General features: G+C 40.4%; 1 protein-coding gene across 3 annotated transcripts in view; it reads right to left on the reverse strand.

The window, feature by feature from the left end:
- The window catches only part of LOC131944801 (uncharacterized), a 145,363-nt gene that overhangs the window by 107,186 nt on the left and 13,193 nt on the right, over positions 1–24,984 (reverse strand). For all 3 annotated transcript variants that reach the window (XM_059305617.1, XM_059305616.1, XM_059305615.1), the window contains exons 2-3: positions 8,256–10,236; positions 5,073–5,265 (exon numbers count right to left, since the gene is read on the reverse strand). In XM_059305617.1, coding sequence (XP_059161600.1) covers positions 5,073–5,265; positions 8,256–10,236 — 2,174 coding nt within the window. The remainder of the gene's footprint in view (positions 1–5,072; positions 5,266–8,255; positions 10,237–24,984) is intronic.

A 24,984-nucleotide genomic window follows, 5' to 3' on the forward strand; every position in this document is an offset into this window, starting at 1 on the left:
CAACCCTAACCTGTACATAGAGCAGAACCCCAACACCGGCGTAAAGCTAAACCTAAACCTAAACCTAAACCTAAACCTAAACCTAAACCTAAACCTAAACCTAAACCTAAACCTAAACCTAAACCTAAACCTAAACCTAAACCTAAACCTAAACCTAAACCTAAACCTAAACCTAAACCTAAACCTAAACCTAAACCTAAACCTAAACCTAAACCTAAACCTAAACCTAAACCTAAACCTAAACCTAAACCTAAACCTAAACCTAAACCTAAACCTAAACCTAAACCTAAACCTAAACCTAAACCTAAACCTAAACCTAAACCTAAACCTAAACCTAAACCTAAACCTAAACCTAAACCTAAACCTAAACCTAAACCTAAACCTAAACCTAAACCTAAACCTAAACCTAAACCTAAACCTAAACCTAAACCTAAACCTAAACCTAAACCTAAACCTAAACCTAAACCTAAACCTAAACCTAAACCTAAACCTAAACCTAAACCTAAACCTAAACCTAAACCTAAACCTAAACCTAAACTACACTTACACCTGCATCTACGCCTGAAGGTGTATTCACTAACCAACATAATCTAGTCAAATATGTTCAATTCGTAAAATAGAATTACCCTAATATTTTTTTTTAGATCAACCAATGACATAAATACGCTATAAATAGACTGTATATTTTCCATTAGTGGACTATCTGCCAAGTTTCTGTATGATAAAAATATACGCCTTTATCTTGTATCCATTAAGTATGTTTATCATCACCATAACCGGACCAAGATATTACAGATTTATTACATTACTTTTTATTTACCTTAATCACCATATCCCCGGCATCTTAAAGTTACGCCGTTTACAGCAACATAATATATTTCTATTTTTTTAGTTTATTTATGTGTTGGTAGGATGAAGGTCCCGTACGGTAGCCTAACGCTTATGAATAGATGAAAGCCCGCTCGGCATGTGTCGGGTCGGTAAAGCTCATGGTTACTAAACCATAAAGTTCCGAGTTCGAACCCCCGGCAGATGAGACACGATAGCTGGGGACAGCCACTCTTCTAGGAGAGACAATGAGACAACTCCAAAATTAAACAATTGCTGCCTTGTAGTTTGTTCTTGGTTGGACAAACGCTATGGAACCAAACCCATAAATAAAACAGGCTGAAATCAGTCTTCGGTCTATACGACGTAAAACAAGTTGACACGTAATAGTTAGTTGTATTGGAGGTAATCCTTCTTCCAACATTACAATTACGACTAAATCGAAGATTCAATTTATAAAGTACTATACAAAGTAGAGTAGGAACATGAGATATGATCCTGAAGTAGGAGAAATACATATTGCAAGGACAAAGAAAACATTGCTGTATCATAATAGGGTTGCACAGTTCCTCGAGAAGATCATCAACTTACGGGTCGTTTGTGGCTAGCTTAAAATAGTCTAGAACTTAGGGGAGACTGCGTGTGTGAGTTGAGTTAACCCGGGGTGTTCATATATAGTTATCCCAAGGTGGAGAGGGCGGTTATAAAAGCTGGAGTGAACAATTGTTTGGGGTTGTTTTTTTTTTGTAGCGACTAGCATAGTGTACGGTATATGGATACAGGTCTTAAAAATAACTCGTCATGCGAGAATCATTGTGGAGGTGACACTTTAGTTACTTTAAAAAAAAATGTTAGGTGAATAGCACAGCATAGCCGTAAGAATGGTAGGTACACGTTTTCTTCCTTTAAGATTAGAATCATACTTTTACAATTTAAATTGTCCAAAAGAAACCGAAATGTTGAAACCTATTGGCGATTCATTCACGCAAAGCTAACCCCAGATAAGGTCGAAGTAACATAATTAACAAAACGCTTTCGGTATGGCACTTAAAATTTGTATATACAATAATTAATTAACGGACTTGTTGTCGATCCATGTATTTCAATTTTCCGACCCCTGACCTATGGATCCTTTATACCTCAGTTTCTTTCCGGCATCTCTTTGGGTTAGTGCCCCCTGAAGCACATCCACTGCCACCGCCATTATATAATTATATTAAAAATACATGCTTTTAACAAGTGTCCGCCCCCCCCCCCCACTCTCCCTCCTGGAAATTTATGTGTGCCCCTTTCTGATTCCATGTAACCCATTCCTTCCTTATACCTTGCCAACCCTGACTTATACCTTGCCAACCCTGACTTATACCTTGCGACCCCTGCCTTATACCGTGCCCACCCCTGCCTTATACCTTGCCCACCCCTACCATATACCTACAACAACAAACGCCGTTCCTCTATTTCTGGCGGAACCGGAAAGTAGCGACCCAATTCTGCGACCTGGGTTGGTAAACAACAGACTGGTGCCTTCACTTCCTGAACAATTGGCAGCACGTGTCAGGTCAGCCTGTTCTGGGTCACGGTGACCCGGACCATCTAGACCCTAACGCCCCAATAACTAGGTGTTCTGTATTCAACAAAAGATTGTGGGCTTCCAAATTTTACTGTTCCTTGTATATTTATGCGGTGCCATTAAATCCTACGTCATAAGCATCCATAATTGCAAATCATGCTAGGGATTTATTGTCTCGTGGATGGACGCCCCCCCCCTCCCCCATCATCTAGGAGAGTTGGTGATGGCGTTTTATTTTCTTGCTTCGCTTCTTTAACCCGATTTAAGCTTTTTTTCACCTTTGCTCTTGTAAAATAATTAAATGTGTTTTTTTTTTCACAGTAAAAGCAGATCCCTTTTCGAACCTGATGGTGAAATAGAGTTCACCTTTTTCTGTGACCTCGACATATGAAGGGATAGTGTGGTCAGCACCATGCCCATCCGCCTTTACTTTGCCTAACAAGAGTTAGGTACCCATCAGCAGCTGGGTGGACTCATGGACGTTCACCTGACTTGTACCCAAATTCGAACTCTAGACGGGGTTGCAGTCTAATGCTCTACCTCTAGGCCACGCCGTCTCGTTTTATCTCACTAGGACATTAAAAACTGTTTAATAGACGGAAGCCGTGAACAAGTTCGTAGAAAATCTTTTCTAATATCTTTATAATTAAAGTGTCAGAATTGACATATCGCTTCCTCCGCCACCTGCCAAAATTTTGAATTTACAAAATGGAATTCGCTCATGTGAGTTGAGTGATATCCTTGTTCAAAGCTTAAGTAAAATCCCAGCCGTATATAAACACATTATCATAAAACTAGCATCAGTCTTTGGCATAGTTCTAATTCAACTGTACCAAAATTATAGACCTAAAACAACCGTACCAAAATTATAGAGCTAAAACAACCATAACAAAATTATAGAGCTAAACAACCGTACCAAAATTATAGAGCAAGAATATCCATACCAAAATTATAGAGCTAAACAACCGTACCAAAATTACAGAGCTAAAAAAAACATAAAAAAATTACAGAGCTAAAACATCAGTACCAAAATTATAGAGCTAAGCCATCAGTATCACAGTTATAGAGCTAACCACCAATATCAACATTATAGAATTAAATAAAAATTCAAAAAATATAACGTTAAACCAACAGTACCCAAATGTCATTGAAATCTCTATATCAGCGACTACATTGAAATGGTTTTATTAGCGACTACATTGAAATGTTTATATTAGCGACTATATCACCATAAGCCACGTTCACTTAGTGTAAGCCATGTTTATCTTTAAAGCTTACTACCAAGATAAAAATCAGGCTGACGTCACCCCAACAATACTCTCAAACGGACCAAACCTTTTGTGACGTCAGCCAAGCCATTGTCCAGAGGTTTATCGCGATAAGCTTCCATTGAAGTTTCAGACAGTTGACCTACTTTGAGTCACTAATGTTCCCTCTGGCTTAGATTTGATTCCTCTATGAAAAGAAATCCCATGTAAACGTGAGAGTTTAGTCTACCACTAGCAACCCACGCCATCAAACTTTGTTTTGAACATTGTTGATAAAAACATTAAGGCTTGTACTGGCCAAGGGCAACTACTCGCTAAATGTTTGTGGGCGATAACTCGGGATTTTAAAAGCAAACAAGCTGATTATAATAAAGTATTACAAATACTTAAAAGGAAATTTGAGAAATAGCTTTAAAACCTAGAGTAAAGCAGAATAAAACAGTTAAGATGAAACACAGTTAAGAGAAAAATCTAGTGAGTTTTCCCAAGACTATGTGATCGCATTTCTTCTTTAGAAAACACACACGCATTTATTTTTCAGAGCTAAATGTGTTGTTTTTTTTGTGTTTAGCTAAACTCATGCACTCGGCGTGTAGGTTTAAGCTCAAGAGTTATGAGCTTGGCGTGTTGAGTTTGGTTTGCACAGGTAAGTGTGTGCATATATAGTGGCATATGTACATGTATAGCATAATACATAAAGGTGTTACATTCTATGTAAAAGACATGTGTATTAGTTATTGTGTGCACACATATACACGTCTAAAAATGTTACACATTAGTAGGAAGTGTAAGATTTTTGTACATATACACTGTGTCTTCGCTGTGTGTACAAGTTAGCTTGTGTACACAGAGAACGGAAGAGAAAAACAATTGTTTTGTACGGTGTGTTTACGAATGTACGCAAGGTAGTAAATGTGTACAAACTAAAAGATAATCTAAAATAGGTAATAGCTGATGCACAAAGTATACAAGTACACATGGATTATGCACAAAGGTACATGAGAAATACGTACAGTAGTTACGAGATGTAATGCATGTACAAGAATACTAGTTTTCGTGTGATTTGCATTCAAAGGTACACAACTTGTACAAAACAAAAAGTGTGTACGTTGTGTACACGTTGGGCAGATTGAGACCACTTGACCAATATATCAGCCCCCCCAACACACACACACAGTGGCGTAGGCAGGGGGAGGGTTAGGGGGGTCATAACCCCCCATGGACCCCTCGGTATATATATAAAGTATGAGTGGGTTGCAAATCAAAAGTCTGAGGGGTGGGGGGGGGTGCAAATCGAAAGTTTGTAAAAATTGTAACCCCCCCCCCCCTTGAGACGATCCTGGCTACGCCACTGCACACACACACCCACTCACCCACCCACCCACCCACACACCCCACACACTTACCGTCGCTGGAGTCGCCAGTTGCCATGTTGAGAGCAGACTTCCGGGCCGCCGATTTGTCCTCACGTTTTTTCCTGGGTTTCACAGCGGAGCTTCCCTCTACTGCCTCTACACCAGGGTGTTCTTGTTTCCCCGGCGATTCGTCAGTACGAAGATCCGCCCGACTGGCAGGAGGGGTGGAACTGTCCCCATTGGCCTGGGAGAGAGTAGATTGATTTGTGTATCATATTGGATCCAGTACTGTAAATAGTGACTAGCTCAGGACAGAAAGCCTGGAATGCTCATGTAAGCGGCCTATGTCCTAGGAGAAACAACAGGCTAACCTAAGCTAACTCTACAGGGTGGATAAAACAAAAGTTTATCGATTTTTAATTTTTAATACGTTGAGTGTTTGTCTTGTTCAAAACCAACGTTACTTTCAAGCCAGACAGACATGAACATCACTTGTCAAAATCTCCAACAATCTGATTCAAAGCTACTCAGAGACCACCATGAGAACTTTCTTAAAATGTCGTACTAAAAAATACCAACTGGACATTCATTTAAAACTGACGTGGAAATCGTTTATAAACAACACCCTACATGTCAAGCGAGACTATCATCCCACAGACACTGATAAGTCTTAATTAAACTCAGTTATATTTACATGTACAAGCTCAACGGCTTTAATTAACTGTGGCAGCTTAAGTTGTATTTTGACTAACGCTTCCGTTTCACATCTACTCTATTATGCTATTTTAGTAATTCACTTTGTTCCGCCTTTTTCCTATTGTCGTTATTCAATTATCTTCGTTCTACCGTCATTATTCCACCATCTTCGTTCTACCATCGTTATTTTACCACCGTCGTTCTACCATCATTATTCCACTATCGTCGTTCTACTGTCGTTATTTTACCATCGTCGATTTACCATCGTTATTTTACCATCGTCGTTCTACCGTCGTTATTTTCCTATCGTCGTTCTACCGTCGTTATTTTACCATCGTCGTTCTACCGTCGTTATTACACAACTGTCATCCTGCCGTCGTTCTATTTCGCCTACGTCCCTCTTCCATCTTTCTAACACTATTAACCTTCACCCACAACAAAAACGTTACGAAAACACATTAAAAACCAACCCTTTAAAAAGTTTACCTGAATCACGTGCTACAAGCATGTTTATTTTCCCATAAGCCCAATGAAAGCAACATTCACTGCTCATCTATTCACATCTTACCTGTACATTTGTCTGTCTTACCTGTACATTTGTCTTAGCTGTGCATTTGCCTGTCTTACCTGTACATTTGTCTGTCTTACATGTACATTTGTCTTACCTGTTCATTTGTCTGTCTTACCTGTATATTTGTCTGTCTTACATGTACATTTGTCTTACCTGTACATTTGTCTGTCTTACCTGTACATTTGTCTGTCTTACCTGTACATTTGTCTTACCTGTACATTTGTCTGTCTTACCTGTACATTTGTCTTAGCTGTGCATTTGCCTGTCTTACCTGTACATTTGACTGTCTTACCTGTACATTTGTCTTACCTGTACATTTGTCTGTCTTACCTGTACATTTGTCTGTCTTACATGTACATTTGTCTTACCTGTACATTTGTCTGTATTACCTGTACATTTGTCTTAGCTGTGCATTTGCCTGTCTTACCTGTACATTTGTCTGTCTTACCTGTATATTTGTCTTACCTGTACATTTGTCTGTCTTACCTGTACATTTGTCTTACCTGTACATTTGTCTGTCTTACCTGTACATTTGTCTGTCTTACCTGTACATTTGTCTTACCTGTACATTTGTCTTACCTGTACATTTGTCTGTCTTACCTGTACATTTGTCTGTCTTACCTGTACATTTGTCTGTATTACCTGTACATTTGTCTGTCTACCTGTACAATTGTCTGTCTTACCTGTACATTTGTCTTACCTGTACATTTGTCTGTCTTACCTGTACATTTGTCTGTATTGTCTGTCTACCTGTACATTTGTCTGTCTTACCTGTACATTTGTCTGTCTTACCTGTACATTTGTCTTACCTGTACATTTGTCTTACCTGTACATTTGTCTGTCTTACCTGTACATTTGTCTGTCTTACCTGTACATTTGTCTGTATTACCTGTACATTTGTCTGTCTTACCTGTACAATTGTCTGTCTTACCTGTACATTTGTCTGTCTTACCTGTACATTTGTCTGTCTTACCTGTACATTTGTCTGTATTGTCTGTCTACCAGTACAATTGTCTGTCTTACCTGTACATTTGTCTGTCTTACCTGTACATTTGTCTGTCTTACCTGTACGTTTGTCTGTCTTACCTTACATTTGTCTTACCTGTACATTTGTCTTACCTGTACGTTTGTCTGTCTTACCTTACATTTGTCTTACCTGTACATTTGTCTGTCTTACCTGTACATTTGTCTTACCTGTACATTTGTCTGTCTTACCTGTACATTTATCTGTCTTACCTGTATATTTGTCTGTCTTACCTGTACAATTGTCTGTCTTACCTGTACATTTGTCTGTCTTACCTGTACAATTGTCTGTCTTACCTGTACATATGTCTGTCTTACCTGTACATTTGTCTGTCTTACCTGTACATGTGTCTGTCTTACCTGTACATTTGTCAGTCTTACCTGTACATTTGTCTGTATTGTCTGTCTACCAGTACAATTGTCTATCTTACCTGTACATTTGTCTGTCTTACCTGTACATTTGTCTGTCTTACCTGTACATTTGTCTGTCTTGCCTGTACGTTTGTCCGTCTTACCTTACATTTGTCTTACCTGTACATTCGTCTTACCTGTACGTTTGTCTGTCTTACCTTACATTTGTCTTACCTGTACATTTGTCTTACCTGTACATTTGTCTGTCTTACCTGTACATTTTTCTGTCTTACTTGTACATTTGTCTGTCTTACCTGTAATAGTGTCTATGTTTCACCTACAATGATGTCTGTCTTTCATGTAATAATGTCTGTCTTAAATCTAATCATGTCTGTCTTAAACCTCATGATGCACGTCTAAGATGTGGCTTTGTCTAGTCCTAAACGACTGCTATTTTACCTGTGCTGACGGCCCTGCTTGTATCAAATGATTCCTATGCACTACATGTAACGAATACGTTTCACCATTGGCGATAGCTTTATATTACCTGAAATGATTTGCTCACCTGAGCTGTTAAAAGAGAGATACCTCACCTGCAATGAAGGCTTGTTGGCGCCATTTTCCTCCGCCTGCTCCCCCCTTAGGCGCAGCAGTCTCGCCTTAAAGCTCTCGGCGAAGGAAGTGACGTCAGAGCTACTGCTCCCATTGTCCACACTAGACTCCACGTCACCTGCCTCAGGCAACCCCGGATGTTTGTCCTTCACCTTGGCGCCATCTTGCTGGTGAAGGGAGTGTCCGTTGCTGGCGAATGTGACGCCATCTTGATTGTGCTGTTGGCGAACGTTCCCGGCGAACGATTCGCCCATCTCTTCGCACTCATCCAGATAATTCTGCATCCGGCGGCGACGAAAAGCGGAAGTGGCTGTCGTGCTCTCCGCCAGCAGGTTGGCGCTGTTGTTGTTGTTGTTGCAGTTGACGATCGTGTCGTCGTTCCCATCTCTCGACTCCGAAAACGCCGAGTCCTTAGACAACTGTTTCATCCTCGATTCATTTTCCCTATCCGAACCGTCCGCAGAGCGCTGCTGAAAACCGATCGAGCTTTCCGCGGAGACAAAACAACTGTCAGCGTTGCTCCATTTCCGGTGCCTGTTTTCGCTTGGAACATCCGGCTCCTCGTGACTCGGAGTTTCCTTTCTTCTTGACCAGCGCCGGAATGACCTTTCCGAATCGTCGTTAGTTTCGTCACAATCTTCCGAAATGTTGCTGTCCCGGCTCCTTCTCCTAACACCGTTTTCCCGCTCCCCATTGGCGTTGTTCGAAACGTTCTCCGCCTGATTTCTTCTCGACCATCGCGGGTAGCTTCTCTCATCCGTGTCGGCGTTATCCCCACTGTCCGCAGACCGCACGCTGCTGTCCCGGCTCCAGCGGCTGTCCCGCTGCCGGAGCGGGTCCAAGGAGCCATCCTGGCTGGAGCTGTCCCCCTGCTCCTCTAGACGCTGGAACCTCCGCCTCGCCAAACGCTCGGCTAAGTCGTTGGTGACGTCTTCGGACCGGCGTCTTCGGGATGGTGTTTCTGAACCTTCCTTTCCAGATCTCGTCGAGTCTTCGCGAGATCTGGTCCCGTCCTCACGAGATCTGGTCACGTCCTCACGAGATCTGGTCCCGTCCTCACGAGATCTGGTCCCGTCCTCACGAGATCTGGTCCCGTCCTCACGAGATCTGTTCCCGTCCTCACGAGATCTGGCCCCGCCCTCGCGAGATCTGGTCCCGTCCTCACGAGATCTGGTCCCGTCCTCACGAGATCTGGTCCCGTCCTCACGAGATCTGGTCCCGTCCTCACGTGATCTGTTCGAGTGCTCACGAGATCTCCCAGAATCCTCACCTCGGGGCGAGCTCTGCTTGTCATCAGACTGGTAGACTTTAGTTCGCCAGCTCGGCGCATCCTCGCTGGAAATGCCAGACATACGCTCCAACAGGCGACGACGTCTGCGCGCCTCCATTTCGTCCTCCGTCTGCTCAAGCAGCTCTGTTTGAGAATCTTCATTTGTTACATGGGTGTCAGGGGGAGGTAATTCATCAGGGGAACTAACTTTATCCGAACCACTCTCCGCTTTGTTAGGTTTAGAAAAATCGGATTCTTCGAGTTGACTCGGACTATTTTTATTCTCGGAAAAGTCTCGGAGTAAATCGTTGGATTCCGACTTTTCTGATTTTATTCGAGAGAATTCGCTGAAAGACGTAGCATAAGACAGGGAGAGGTCGCTGAGACAGAGGGTGGGGGACTCGGACCTGCAGACAGACACAGACTGCCAGGCAGACTCGGACAAGACAGACAAAGATGGCGCGGCTGATGTGGTGTACTGGCACTCAGACAGACTGATGGACGAGTCCTGGCTGAAGGGCTGGAGAAATTTGTTCTGGTTGAAGTCGTGGTCACGTGCTCGGAAGTCGATGGCGCGGTCAGGGGTTTTCTGGGGCCTCGCGTTGTGGTTATTTTTAGATTGACCTTTCTGATCGGCGACCGCTTGAGATGATACGGGGTCGTTTAACCCCCGTGCGTCGTCGGCATCGTTACTGAAAAGAAAAAAACAATAAAAGAAATCAGTACTCTACTTTGGTGGTTAAAGATAGCTGAGATCACTTCGAAACACTGCATGACTGAAAATATATACATACATTTCTTCAACCCAAAAAGTTATTAAAAATTACGATAACTATTTCGTTTCCACACCATTTAAACGAATTATTTTTAACGTGCTTTTCGAGACCTGGTGATCTAAAGAGCAGAGGTAGCAGAGTTGCTCTGTAACCAACAAGATGACAACACAGTGACGTCATAGACACCCGTTTTCACCACATACACATCAGGAAGCGGAACTACTTCATGTAAACCTCATTACTTTTGTACCGCCTACCTTAAGGACGAAATTTCACATATGCTTAGGTTTTTGATAACTTGTGACCGATTTCCGGCAACTGGAATTAGTATATTAATATATTTAAAAACTTCCAGAACTTGACAATGTATCTAAGAACTTCGAGCTTTTGTATGTTAAAACCGTTCCTTTTTATTTTTCGATTTGTTTCAAACTCGCATGTCTCAGTTTTTACAATTATAAATAAAAAAACGAGAGAGTTTAGGCAAGCTCCCTCCCATTTTGTTAAATTAGGGGGAATCAAATCCATAAGAAACATTATCATGCAGACTTCGATAAACGAAATTAAATCATTACTGAAATTAAAAGAAAAGTAGATTAAAAAAGCAGATAACTTAATCTAATTTTACAATCTAATCATATGTTTGTGTAAATGTTAAATGTTTGTAAACATAAATAAGACAGTTTTAAAAAAAATGTTTTTTAAAAACTGTTTTAAGAACATTTTAGTGATCAAAATAATTAAAGAACATGGTACTTCTTCTAGGAGATTGAAGTTTTGTTTTGAAGTAGTTTCAATGTCTATGCTAATGTTTTCAGATTGTGCTGCACTGCATGTACAAAAGTGTACGGTGTACACATTCAGAAACATACGACATTGTCACATTAACATATACACACAAAAATACAGACCGAGCAAGTAAAACGAAAATAACCCTAAAAATATTTACAATTGCTTTAGGATTTTCATACTTTTGTTAAAGCGATGTTGTTGGAAAACCTCTTAGTTAACGTCTATGGTTTATCCGAAACTGCGTGTTAAAGGGATGTATGTAATGATGACGATTGGGCTAATTTTGGATGAACTTTCAGATACAAATCAAATAACTTTAATCCAAACATTAATCTTTACTCGTTTAGAACGAAGATCAAGGGTCTAGCTACATTTCCTAGACAATCATACAAATCTACAACCAAACTTTAAAAAAAAAAAAAAACTAGGCATACATTTTTATTCAAACAAACCAACTTCTAATTTATCCAAGACCTTAGCACTATAGAGAAATATAATCCTAGACACCAACTATAAAAAATACAACTTTCACCAGACACCAACTCTCACATACAACAACATTCCCCAGACACCAACTTTCAAATACAACAACATTCCCTAAACACCAACTCTCAAATACAACAACATTCCCCAGACACCAACTCTCAAATACAACAACTTTCCCCATAGCAACTCTCAAATACAACAACATTCCCCAGACACCAACTCTCAAATACAACAACTTTCCCCATAGCAACTCTCAAATACAACAACATTCCCCAGACACCAACTCTCAAATACAACAACTTTCCCCATAGCAACTCTAAAATACAACAACATTCCCCAAACACCAACTCTCAAATGTAATCACATTCCCCTGTCACCAACTCTCAAATACAACTTTCCCCAGACACCAACTCTCAAATACTAACTTTACCCAGACACAAACTCTCAAATACAACAACTTTCCCCAGACACCAACTCTCAAATACAACAACATTCCCCAAACACCAACTCTCAAATACTACAACTTTCCCCAGACACAAACTCTCAAATACAACAACTTTCCCCAGACACCAACTCTCAAATACAACAACCTTCCCCAGACACCAACTCTCAAATACAACAACATTCCCCAGACACAAAATACAACAACATTCCCCAGACACCAACTACAAAAAAATACAACATTCCCCAGACACCAACACTCTCATGCTTCTATTTTCCAGCCCAACTTTCTTCACCAACTAACATTGCAGCCACAAATCTCAGAATGCACGCGCTAAACACGAGCAGACAGCTAATCACGTGACCTTTAAACCCCGTGATATTTCACTCACTCTCAAAGAAGGAAGAAACAAAAAAAAAAAATCAAGAAAGAAAAAGTAGCGAATTGATTACACCTGCGAATATCAGTCTGTGACGTCAGCCCAACAACACTTTTGGCATATGTTCTAAACACAATTATATGTATATGTTTATTTTTATACTAACGCAAGTACATATCCTTTTGTAAGTAGTGTTGTTTATTCATTATTTATATGTACATTTATAGATGTAGTAGTGAACGGATACACAATTTACACACATAGACACACAGATATATAAATATATAATTTAAATATATAAGCCTATATATATATATATATATATATATATATATATATATATATATATATATATATATATGTATATATATATATATATATATATATATATATTTATATATATATATATATATGTCTAAGTGTGTGTGTTCGCTAAGAAGATAAACTTATCAGGTGCCTCTAATAAAACACGACATATATAATCCATTAACACTTAAGATTCACTGAACAGAATCCTGAGCTACCTCTCCGTGAAGTCTAACACCGGAACCAATCAAAAACACCTTTTGTTCCAGGTACCACATGAGTACCCATTCCACCAACACCAACCTTTCACCCCCGTATGTGAACCATACTCAACCAAGATATCCTCCTATACCTACACTATTCCAGTTTTCCTCCGTCGCATTTTATCATGATATCGTACTATATCTCAACTAAACTTTATCAAGAATTCTCTCTATACATGCACCAAACTTTGTCAAGATTTCCTCCTATACCTACACTAAACTTTTTCAAGATTTACACCTATACCTACACAAAACTTGTCAAGATCTCCTCCTATACCTAGACCAAAATTTGTCAAGATTTCCTCCTATACCTACACTAAACTTTTTCAAGATTTACACCTTTACCTACACAAAACTTGTCAAGATCTCCTCCTATACCTAGACCAAAATTTGTCAAGATTTCCTCCTATACCTACCCCAAACTTCGTCAAGATTTCCTCCTATACCTAGACCAAACTTTGTCAAGATTTCCTCCTATACCTACCCCAAACTTTGTCAAGATTTCCTCCTATACCTACACCACAGTCTATCAAGAAATCTTACTATCTTACACTAAACTTTATCAATATATCCCATCACCAAACCCTACCCACTATTCCTTCACCAAATGTGACCAAGATATCCCTCTATACCTACACCAAACGCCAGCAATCACCTCCCCTGGCGGAAATTCTCTCCCTTTATTAGAAGGTTGTAGAAAATCAAACTTACCGTGAGTCTTTGAGCAGGTTAGAAAAACGGTTGAAAAAAAAAATGTATCCGATAAAAATTTAGTGAAAGTTTTCCATAGACTAGCACAGCTCAGGTAGACTGTGGTAACATTATTTGGGGAATTTGGTAAAAAAAAAACGAAAGAGAAAAATACATCATGGAATCAGGGTTTTACTAATGGGACTATACAACCACCAGGGGAAGCTACTGAGCAAAAGGGAAGTAAGAAATGAATCGTATTTGTTCGTTTTTACAATGGTAGTTAAACAAGGGAAGACTGAGTATTCATTGTGGTAACTGATATGAGAAAGGGGAGACAATAATTGACTGGAAGAAGGAAGAGTTATGTGCCTTTGGTTGGGAGGGGTAAGGTAACCTCAATGAGATAAGAGAAAGGTGAACAGCCTGTGATAGCAGAGGATGGGCAAGGAGTTAGGGGGTGCATGAGATGCTATGGAAAATACTGCTGCTGAGTACAGAATACGGCTGGTGTGTGAGTATATAGCCGCCTGCGTTGTGTTATTGTGGCAGGATCTGTTTAAAAAATTGCCAATGAAATGTGCGTAGTTCTGTCAATTAGCCAGACTGTTGGGCAATGACTCACACATCAACACATCAATAAAACGTTTTGGAAAAAAAAAATATGTTGTGGGTTGTATTAACCCTTTGAGTTTGTTTTGGCACTCGATGGAGCCGGGTTATCTTTCCTTATCGTATCGTGAGCAAGATTGTGTACTCCATACCCCGAGTTAGCCGGCTAAAGGTGTTGTGTGTAAGGGTCATAACCGGTTAATTGTGTACCACACATTGTCGGCGAATGGTGTACTCAATACGGCGCATAGCCGGTTAATTATGTACGCTAAATTGCCGGTTAATGGTATACTCAATACGGCGCATAGCCGGTTAATTATGTACTGAATAAATCACTTAGCCAACAATTTATTTGCTCAATACCCAGTATTAGCCATAAATTTAAGTACACGATAAGTCTCAGATTTCTGAGATAATGACCTAGTTTAAGAGATCAGCCAATGACCTAGTGTAAGACAACGAAGATAATGACTTAGTTTGAGACAACGTTATACAGAACAACCAATTTTCTGACACAAGCCCTAGTTTGACATCTAACACAAAGGCCTAGATTAAGACATATGAGATAATAATCTAGTTTGAGACATTAGACACACTGACCTAGTTTAAGACACCTGACACAAAAAAAACATCTAAATAAACAACAGTTTCAAGTATTTATCTTGAAGTATTACGTCATCGACCGTAGTGGGTGTCTACTGTCTACCCCATCCCCCCTTCTCCTTCTGTCAATGTATGTCTAAATCTACCTGTATTATAAAACCATACAACAAATCATGCCGGATGGACAGAAGTAAACTAAAACCAACAAAGGTGTTTCGGAGAAAGACCTAAACATGCGGGTTGAAGAGTCATATATTTGTGGAGAAAGACCAAGGTGCCTTGGGAAAAAGACCTGAATGTATGTGTGGACAAACCACATGTGCGTGGAGACAGCTCCAGATTTCAGGGAGAACGACATAACTATATGAAACAAAGAGAAACTTTCTGGAGCAAGAAAGAAATCGGCGTGCCAGAATCTCTTTGTTCTACTTCTTTCTTGGACGCCCGCACTAGGCCAGACGCTGCCCTCGTAACATAGTGGCACTAGAACTTTGTTCCAGATACCGGTGTCAGGTTCTGGGGCGGCTCGCAGAGAGGACTGGCGTATATCGTCTGAGGACTACACCTCACTGTGCCAATAGTCTGGTGTATCAAGCTGATTTCTTACCTGGAGAAACTCTAGCCACGAGCATGGAGGCCTAAAACAGTACCACCCGTCCCCTGCCCCAACTGTAAATTACTCAGATTTTTACCTGTTCAGGTTTCACATGTCAGGTAATTTGATTTATAACAGTAGACCGTCATGGCGACTGGTCTCACTTCAATGTTTTCAGCAGCCATTCACCTTCTCTCATCAACCATTTCATCCAACCTCCCCACCCCCATCCACCATTTCTCGGACCCTCCAGCAACAATTTTATCCAACCCCCCAATCCACCATTTCTCCAGCCCCCCTCCCCCATCCACCATTTCATCCAACCCTCCATCAACCATTTCATCCCCCCACCCCCCATCAACACCATTTTTTCAATCCCCCTAATCAACCATGTCCCCCTACCATTAGAAAACTATTTTCTTCTATCAACCCACACATTCCACTAAACTACCCCCTCCCCTACAAATCCTCACCCACAAAGATGTTACGCCCCTGTACATACCCCACAAAAACCAAGATCCCCCACTCAACCCACAAAAAACCAGCATACCCCACATTACACGACAAACGGATAAAAGAAATCATCTCCCAGTTGTCTTAAAATACATGGCCTTTATGCTGGAGATTATGTCTCGTTTATCTAGTGATTTACCTTTCAAGCATGTTCGAACTACACGATAAAGGCACTTATAACTTACTCAACATTGTCATGCCGTTGTTTACAGAAGAACTTACATTAGGTTAGGCATTCAACGACAAAGATCAGAACTTACAGCTGATTAACCTTTATGTAGATCTTTTTTTTTTCAAATTGTACAAGTCATGGCACTAAGACTGTAGGAGAGGTAGAGTAGAACTGGTTGTAGATGTGTGGGTGGGAGTTGGAGTGGAAAAGGTTGGGTTTTTTTTACCATCTCCTTTTTATTTGTTATTCCACTTTATGCGGAGTGTAGGTGAAATATTGAAATCGCGCAAGATTTCCGACAACCGGAACTAGTTCTTTTCTCTAATGGCGGTTTCTCAGAATTTGATAATCGTACATAATATTCTCATGAAGCCGAATATTCTCAGAACTTTTGGCCTTAACGATTTGTGACTAACGTACCTACCAATTCTACACAGTGTTTCTTCCAGACCTTTTTCTCAGGGGAGTGGGTAGGGGGGGGGGGCACTTGATATTTTTAGAGGGGTTCGGACAAAAATTTTCGGGAGGGGGGGGGCGGACACTGTTAAAATGTATTTTTTCTATATAAATCTCCATTTCGTTAGGGTTGGGGGGGGGGGGGGGGGGGCGGTAGACTTTCTTCAGGTGGGGGGCTCCTGGAGCCTCCCCCCCCCCCCCCCCCGAAGAGATGACTCGAAGAAACAATGCTTCTACAGCTTATTGAAGCACCATCCTAACCCTTATTGTTATAAGCAAATATTCGAGAAAGTTTGGGGTAGATCTTCCCAGCTTTATTTACCACGGTATGTAGCATATAAAAATACTACCTACAATTAGCATTTCGATACTAAAATCTAACTGTTTGTTTACTGAATAAATGAAGGGAACGGCATAATTACATACAGATTTCTACATCAAAGTGTTGAAGTTTCTTTCCGTTTGATAATGACCTAATCAAACATCACCTCACTTAATACTCACTTAAGAAATACAGAACCATCAGTTCACGAAAAAAATATTCACACATGTTTACAAATGAGCTAAGATTAAAACAGAGAAATGTAATTTTAGTTGAAGGAAATGTTACCTGCGAAGAGAAAACGTTAAATTGATACCTAAGAACTTACGGTAAATATTTTATCAAATGATGCCTAAAACTACAGTATTGCATGGAATATTATTCACATTGGAGTATTTTATTTCATGTAGCCTACCCAATGTTAAGTGTAATTGTTTCTTTTCTTTTCTTTTTCCACAAATGATATACGTCTTTTTTTTGTTTATGTTTATGTAATGGTGTGCATTATAAGGACGTTGAACTAGTATTTTTATCATGGTTTCAGCAAAAGGGAGGAAAAAAGTAAAAATAAACAAAGTCAATAATGCTTAGAGGTTACAAACAAGGGAGTGGGGTGGGGGGTGGGGGGGGTGGGGGGAGGGGTGGAGATACGGGTGTGATATAGAAGACAAGGGGGATGGGGACGGTCAGGGGGAAGGTGTTATCGTAAGGGGGGATGGTGTAATCGTGAAGGGGGGGGGGTATTATTTAGCAGAAGGTACGTGTTTCTGCACGCATGTCTGACTATGCGAAAATAAAGCATTAGTCTCGCCTGGGTAGCTTCTTACACCAGGGTATAACTCACGGGTTAAATTATTAGATAACACTCCCTGTAACTATAACTATAACTAACGGGTTAAATTATTAGATAACACTCTCTGTAACTATAACTATAACTAACGGGTTTAATTATTAGATAACACTCTCTGTAACTATAACTCACGGGTTAAATTATTAGATAACACTCTCTGTAACTATAACTCACGGGTTAAATTATTAGATAACACTCTCTGTAACTATAACTATAACTCACGGGTTAAATTATTAGATAACATTCTATAACTATAACTATAACTAACGGGTTAAATTATTAGATAACACTCTCTGTAACTATAACTATAACTAACGGGTTAAATTATTAGATAACACTCTCTGTAACTATAACTATAACTAACGGGTTAAATTATTAGATAACACTCTCTGTAACCATAACTATAACTAACGGGTTAAATTATTAGATAACACTCTCTGTAACTATAACTATAACTAACGGGTTAAATTATTAGATAACACTCTCTGTAACTATAACTATAACTAACGGGTTAAATTATTAGATAACACTCTCTGTAACTATAACTAACGGGTTAAATTATTAGATAACACTCTCTGGGTGCATCAGGTGAGAGGGTGTTGTACGGAGGCAGATACGCGGTCACGTGCCTTATCTGGTGCACATCGTTGATGGGAGAGGGGTGGGGTGGGGGGTGGGGGGGTGAAAGACATGCTCGTTGTAACGTGTCTTGTTTGGTGCACATAGTTGATGGGAGGGGGTGGGGGGGGGGGGTGGGGGGGTGAGAGAGACAAGCTCGTGGTCACGTGCTTTCTCTAGTGCAAAAAGTTAATTGCGGGGGGGGGGGGGTGAGAGACACGAATGTTGTCACGTGTCTTGTTTGGTGCACGAAGTTAATGGGGGGGGGGGGGGGCAGTGTATATTCTCAGAGGGGGGGGGGGGTATATGCTAGTGATCGCGTGCCTTTATTTGAATTTCACATAGCTGATTGGGAGGGAAGGCATTGTATATTCTCGATGGGGGGGGGGGGGGAGGTAGAAACATACTCGTAGTCACGTGCCTTTTCTGGTGAAAATCGATGAATGGTATATGGGTAGGGGGTAGCAGGGTGTATTTCCCCAATGTTTAGAGCGAATTGACGATATTTTTATCTTTGATCATAAAAATTAGGGGTGAGGGTAAAGTTAAAAAAAAACTATTAAAATTTACACGCAGTAAAAGAAGACAAAAATAAGGATAAATAATTGAAGGAACGATAACTCACACACTTAAAGTCGCATCAAGGAACATGGGGGGGGGGGGGGACCTGAAAAAGGTGTTTGTCATCAAGGGGAATAACTGCTGGTTACAATTTGTTATTTTAATGATTCAAGTATGGGGTGTATGTACGACAGAAAAAAAAAAGGGGGGGGGGGGGCGGTGGTGGTGGCTGTTTAATGATTTAGACAATACTGGTACAAGATTTAGTTTAGAAAAAAAATATTGTATGACGCACAGTTTTAAAATTACATCACATCAAATATTTTTAAATGTTGAAAAGAATTGCTGTACCTCCTTAGTTTGTATGGGTTCTCTAAGGAAAACAAACACAAGGATTACATACATACAGATAAAATAACATTTTTTTGTTCATCATTATTGATGTGGATTTTTTGTTTTAGTTGTGTAAGATTTGAATAACTATGGTTGTGTTTGGGTTTTGGAAATTGCTACAATTTGAGTTCATCGTTATTTATTTGGATATTTTATGGGTGGAAAATTTGAATAAATGTTGTTGTGTTTAGGTTTTTAAATTATAAACTCTTCCTCTTTGTCAAGGTAGGCCCGGCTTAATGTTGTTACTTTTAACTTTCACCGACTTGCCTCAAGTTTGAATGACTTCCAGCTTTCAAAAATATGGGGCACGATGAGATTAGCGAAAGGAAATCTAGGGTAGATTAGCTGTGCTTTAATTAGTACTCGGTCAATTAGCGAGGTGCTTAATTCATAGGTAAACGGAAGTGGGAGTTTATGTCTTCCTTCAGAGGGTAGTAGTTAGGGGGTGGGGGTAGTAGTTGTTGAGATGGGGAGGTAGTAGTTGTGGAGGGAAGGGGGGCTGGGGAGGGGTTGGGGTAGTTGGGGAGGGGTGGGTGTAGTAGGGGTGAATGGGGGTAGTAGTTGGGGAGGGTGGGGGTAGTAGTTGGGGAGGTGTGGGGGAGGTGTGGGGGTAGTAGTTGTTGAGATGGGGAGGTAGTAGTTGTGGAGGGAAGGGGGGCTGGGGAGGGGTTGGGGTAGTTGGGGAGGGGTGGGTGTAGTAGGGGTGAATGGGGATAGTAGTTGGGGAGGGTGGGGGTAGTAGTTGGGGAGGTGTGGGGGAGGTGTGGGGGTAGTAGTTGGGGTGAGATGGGGTGAGGTGGGGGTAGTAGTTGGAGATGGGTGGGTGTCGTAGTAGGGAAGGGGTGTGGGTAGTATATGGGGAGGGGTGGGGTAGTAGATGGGGAGGGGTGGGGGTGATAGATAAGGAGAGGTGGGGGTAGTAGTTGGGGAGGGATTGGTAGCTGGGTAGTTGTTGGGGAGGGGTGGGTAGTAGTCAAGCAGCGGAAACATGAGAGGAGGGGAGAAAGTGGTGCAACCATCAAGGTACCAGTCAGTCGGTACCTTGCGAGCCCCTAATTGCATTAGACAAAGTAGGTCAAGAGGCTGTAAAATTGGCACCCGTATAAAAATAGACTGCGAGATGTGTACATTGATTACGAGAACTGGTGAGATTTGTAAACACCTGGACAAAGTTGTGGAGCTTATGCCTAGAAAACGCTAAATCTTTATTGAGGATAAGAAAAGGCCACACAAATTTTGCATCGTAAATTTACGTCTAATAGGAACAAAAAACTCCTGAAAGTTTTTCAATAAAAACCTAAAAATAAAGTTACTGTATAACAGTAGGTGGTCTGAGTCTTTCATTACTTACTGTATTATAATATCAAAAAGCTGAAACTAGTTCCAAACGAATACAAATATTAAGATAAAACATCAGTAAACATTCAGCGCTTACTTTTAAATAGTGTTCTCGACTTAATGTGCAGATGTATTTAATGTAAATCAGTAACGAATCTGTACTGTTACGATAAACAGAGATTTCATTTAGAGTTTCTTTCATGCTACTTTTTGGGGGCACTGCTCCCCCCTCTACAAAGTACACCTGCAGCACCCCCCCCCCCCACACACACACATGAAATAGAACGAATATGCAAAATATATACTTCAACCAGTGTCCGACTCCCCCCCCCCCCCCCCCCCCGAAAATCTAAGTCCGCCCCTCTCCACTCCCGTAAAAACATGTTTTGAAGAGAGACTGTTATCATGAGTATGTAGATCTAACGTTAGATAATATCGTTTCACAAATAAAATACACTATTCTTGGTGCATTAATATGTGATATATGAATATGTATCGTAAATACATTAATGCTCATTCGTAATTACAACGTGCATTTGTGCATACCTTATGCAGGTGCACCTTTTAATACGAGATATTGTGTAATGCGTGTTCCCTAAAGTACACATCATGTACATTTTATTCATGTCAGGGTGTTCCCTATAGGTTTGGTACACATCATGTAATGTATGTACTTGTTACGGCGTGTTCCCTATAGGTTTGGTACACATCACGTACACGTGTACACATGTTAGGATGTGTACCTTAGAGGTTTGGTAAACATCATGTAATGTACGTACTTGTTAGGATGTGTAACCTAAGGATGTGTTCCCTAGAGGTTTGGTAAACATCATGTAATGTACGTACTTGTTAGAATGTGTAACCTAACATGTTGGTACACAGCTTGTACACGTGTACAGATTTTAGGGCGTGTTCGCTAGACGTTTGTGCACACACACGTGCGCACTCTCGAGTATAATAACAGCCGAGCTTAAGTGGAGACATCACACAACCCAGGATGAGGGGGAGGATGGTGCTGTAGACAATCCAAGAGGGGAGGGGGTAGTGTAGACAATCCAGGAACATGAAACACTATATCAAAGATCAAAGATGAGATGCATGAGTTATCTGAAGAGCAGGTATTGTCGGAGGGGGTGGGGTGGGGGACTAGATAGAGAAACAGATGGAAGAACGAGCAGTTCTGGAATGTTCTAGGCCTGGAATGGAGCTGTTGCGTCACCTTGTCAAGGTCAGGTGACGTAGTGCTCACCCGCTCACAGATTAAAGAGAGAAAAATAAACCGCATGCGGTGTGAGCAGTTTTATGACGTGACCTGTGTTCGACTGACATTTCGTGAGTTGAAAAAAATTGTCTAGATCTGGCTGTTAGATAAACACAACTACATGAAGACGGTAGGGGGGGGCGGGGGAGGGAGGGAGGGGCTCCTAATCTTAAAGATCTAAAGAAAGGAAAACTATATTTTTTATTTCACTTATAAATACAAAAAAAATTATACAATAACTTAATAAATGTAAAACTAACTGTACACGTTTTTTTTTAAAATGCAGCATTTAAAGAAAGTTTTTATTTTAATTCTAATTCATTACCAACAAAACCCCAAGATTACTATAAATATTACTCTAAAATAAAATCTGTTCACTAAAATATAGACGTTGCGTGACTATATTATAAGTGTCATCAAATGTAAAGCGACGTTTTAACACGTGAAGCTTAAAAAAGTGAAGTTTTACCATAATGTAGCATTTGATTTCCCGTTTTAGTCCCTATACTTCTCTGACAAGTTGAACTAAGGCTTACAGGACATTACGGTTTGCCAAGGATATCCAAAGAATGTGTTGAATGTTCGGAACCACGGCAGTTTGGGGAAGATTTCGAGGTAAGTCTTACACTAGGTCCAATAATGCCACAAGAATGAAATCTGCTTACTAAACAGGTATTAAGTTATTAAATACTAATAAGTATTAGTTTCTAAGCTCATGCCAACGTTAACTCTATTCTTAACCCAAATCATAGTCCCACATTACCGTAAATCTAAATCCTGATCCTAACTCTAAGACTCATACTGCGGTAGTCCACAACGAAAACTTACTTAGTGGACATTGCCTGACACTAGTGGAGCCAAGACTCCTAGGCTCCATGTACAATTTGGTGTGGGGAGAGGGGGCTTATACGAGGGCAACATTTGGCTATTTACAGTTTGCTGCCTAGACCTTGCGCCTTAACTTGCTGTCTAGACCTTGCGCATTGACTCAACTTGCTGATTTCCAAATATCAGTAATTCAATCGTTTACCAGACTATACAGCCATTTATTTATTTAACAACGGAACTTTGATGAAATGCTTATGAAAATAATGTGCCCGTACACCAAGGAAAGATGCAGATGTCAAAGATGCACAGAGATTTGGACGGTGTGGGTAGGACGGGTCCTATCCTAATGATAATATCCCAAACATGTTCTTTATTCAAGTACGTTTATGAGATATATCGTCGCAATGTGAAGAAACTCGTTCTCTAGTTCAAAAATAAAAGAAATATTAATTTGTGTTCGTGCACAAACAATTCCACGCCTCTTGAAGTTTTCACTGAAGGTGTTATAAACACTCTCCCTTTAATACAACTTACCTTTCTCCTAAATCCTTATACACAAAGGCTCCAACTATTTCCTAAGAAAACTCCACGCACTTTCCAACAAGAAATCAAATTCCGAATAGCAAAGAGTAAAAAAAAAATGCCAGTGATTCTCCGAGACCTGGACAACCTTGAGGCACCGGCTACGTCATCGGTGGTGATCCACCTGGTTGCCAGAAGAAATTACCCGACAGTACCGCCAGATATTCGCCTAAATACTCCACTCCTCTCTCCTTGGGGTGGTGCCAAATATAAAAACACGAAAAAATTATATTGAGCTCCCAGGGCACATCACGAGCAGGAGAAAAAAAAAAGTTTTTGTAGCACGGTTTCAATAGTTCTATATGGAAAACAGTATAACTTCTTTCATGATTGCATGATGTTGTTTTATAAAGGGCTGAAATCGTATTTAGTTTACTGTTGAAAATACATTTTAAAATGAAATATAGAGAAACTTCATGTTTTACTTTGTAAAAATGTTCCTGGTTTTTTTTTTTTTTTTTTTTAATCGCAAATGGTCTAAACTAGATTGACGTTTATCAGATAAGGAAAAACTGTTACATATAGACAGTTATGTCAATAGTAATACTACAATGCAGATTTCAATAGCACTAGGAACAAATCCAGCGAGCGCCTTTGAATAATTACACCACATGTCCTTTACATTATGCCTTCGTTAATCTGAAATAATGAATCCAAATAAGTCGTGTTTCCTGTGTCGAAATGACTCCATGTTTTCAACCCTGTTTCATCTGAAGGAATGAACAAGTTGTCTGCCTTGTCTTCTGGGATAGAACATCTACAAAATTTCAGCCTTATATCCTGTGATAGAACATCTACAAAATTTCTGTATCCTGGGATAGAACATCTAGAACATTTCAGTCTTGTATCCTGGGATAGAACAGCTACAAAATGTCTGTATCCTAAGATAGAACGTCTACCATATGTCAGCCTTGTATCCTATAAGAGAACGAGTCCAACCACCAACAGCATCAGACTGCCACCACTGTTGCCACCAAGCCACTTGCCCTAGTGACCCCGTCAGACACTCCCAACGAAAACTTGGCACCACAGACCCGAACCTCCACACAACATCCACCAGACTGGCAAACCCAACACCATCCACCATCAGGCAATCACCCGCTTGCGCAACTCACAGTCTCAACTAATAACATTTTTTTTTCTAGAATCCAGGTATCGAGGAGAGAAGAAATGGAACCGACAGGTGAAAGAGTGGCAGACGATAAAGGTGAGACCATCCCCACACAGCAGACGACCGGGGAAACAAAAGGAGTACAGGTAGATTCGTTTATTTTACCCCCCCCCCCCCCCCCTCCCTCTTTACCAATCGTGAGCAGTAGACTGTTCTGTAATCAAAGGGGAGTGGGGATCTTGTAGACAAGAAAGTATCAAACTTTCGATAAACAAACACACTTTAGTATTATAGAATCAATACCGCTGTATGTTGAATTAGGGTAAAACAAAAAATAAATGTAAACTATCTTGAATTACTTTAAACTTTTTATTTTCATTACTCACTGTATTGTAAGTATTATTCAAGCATCAGGAATATATAGCCTACATACTCTCTAATATATACAGACGTATTTATTCTGGATATTTCGTCTTTAAAAAAAAAAA

Source organism: Physella acuta, unplaced genomic scaffold (genome assembly GCF_028476545.2).
Source record: "Physella acuta isolate Inbredline_101_S28 unplaced genomic scaffold, ASM2847654v3 ptg000508l, whole genome shotgun sequence".
Lineage (NCBI taxonomy): Eukaryota > Metazoa > Mollusca > Gastropoda > Physidae > Physella > Physella acuta.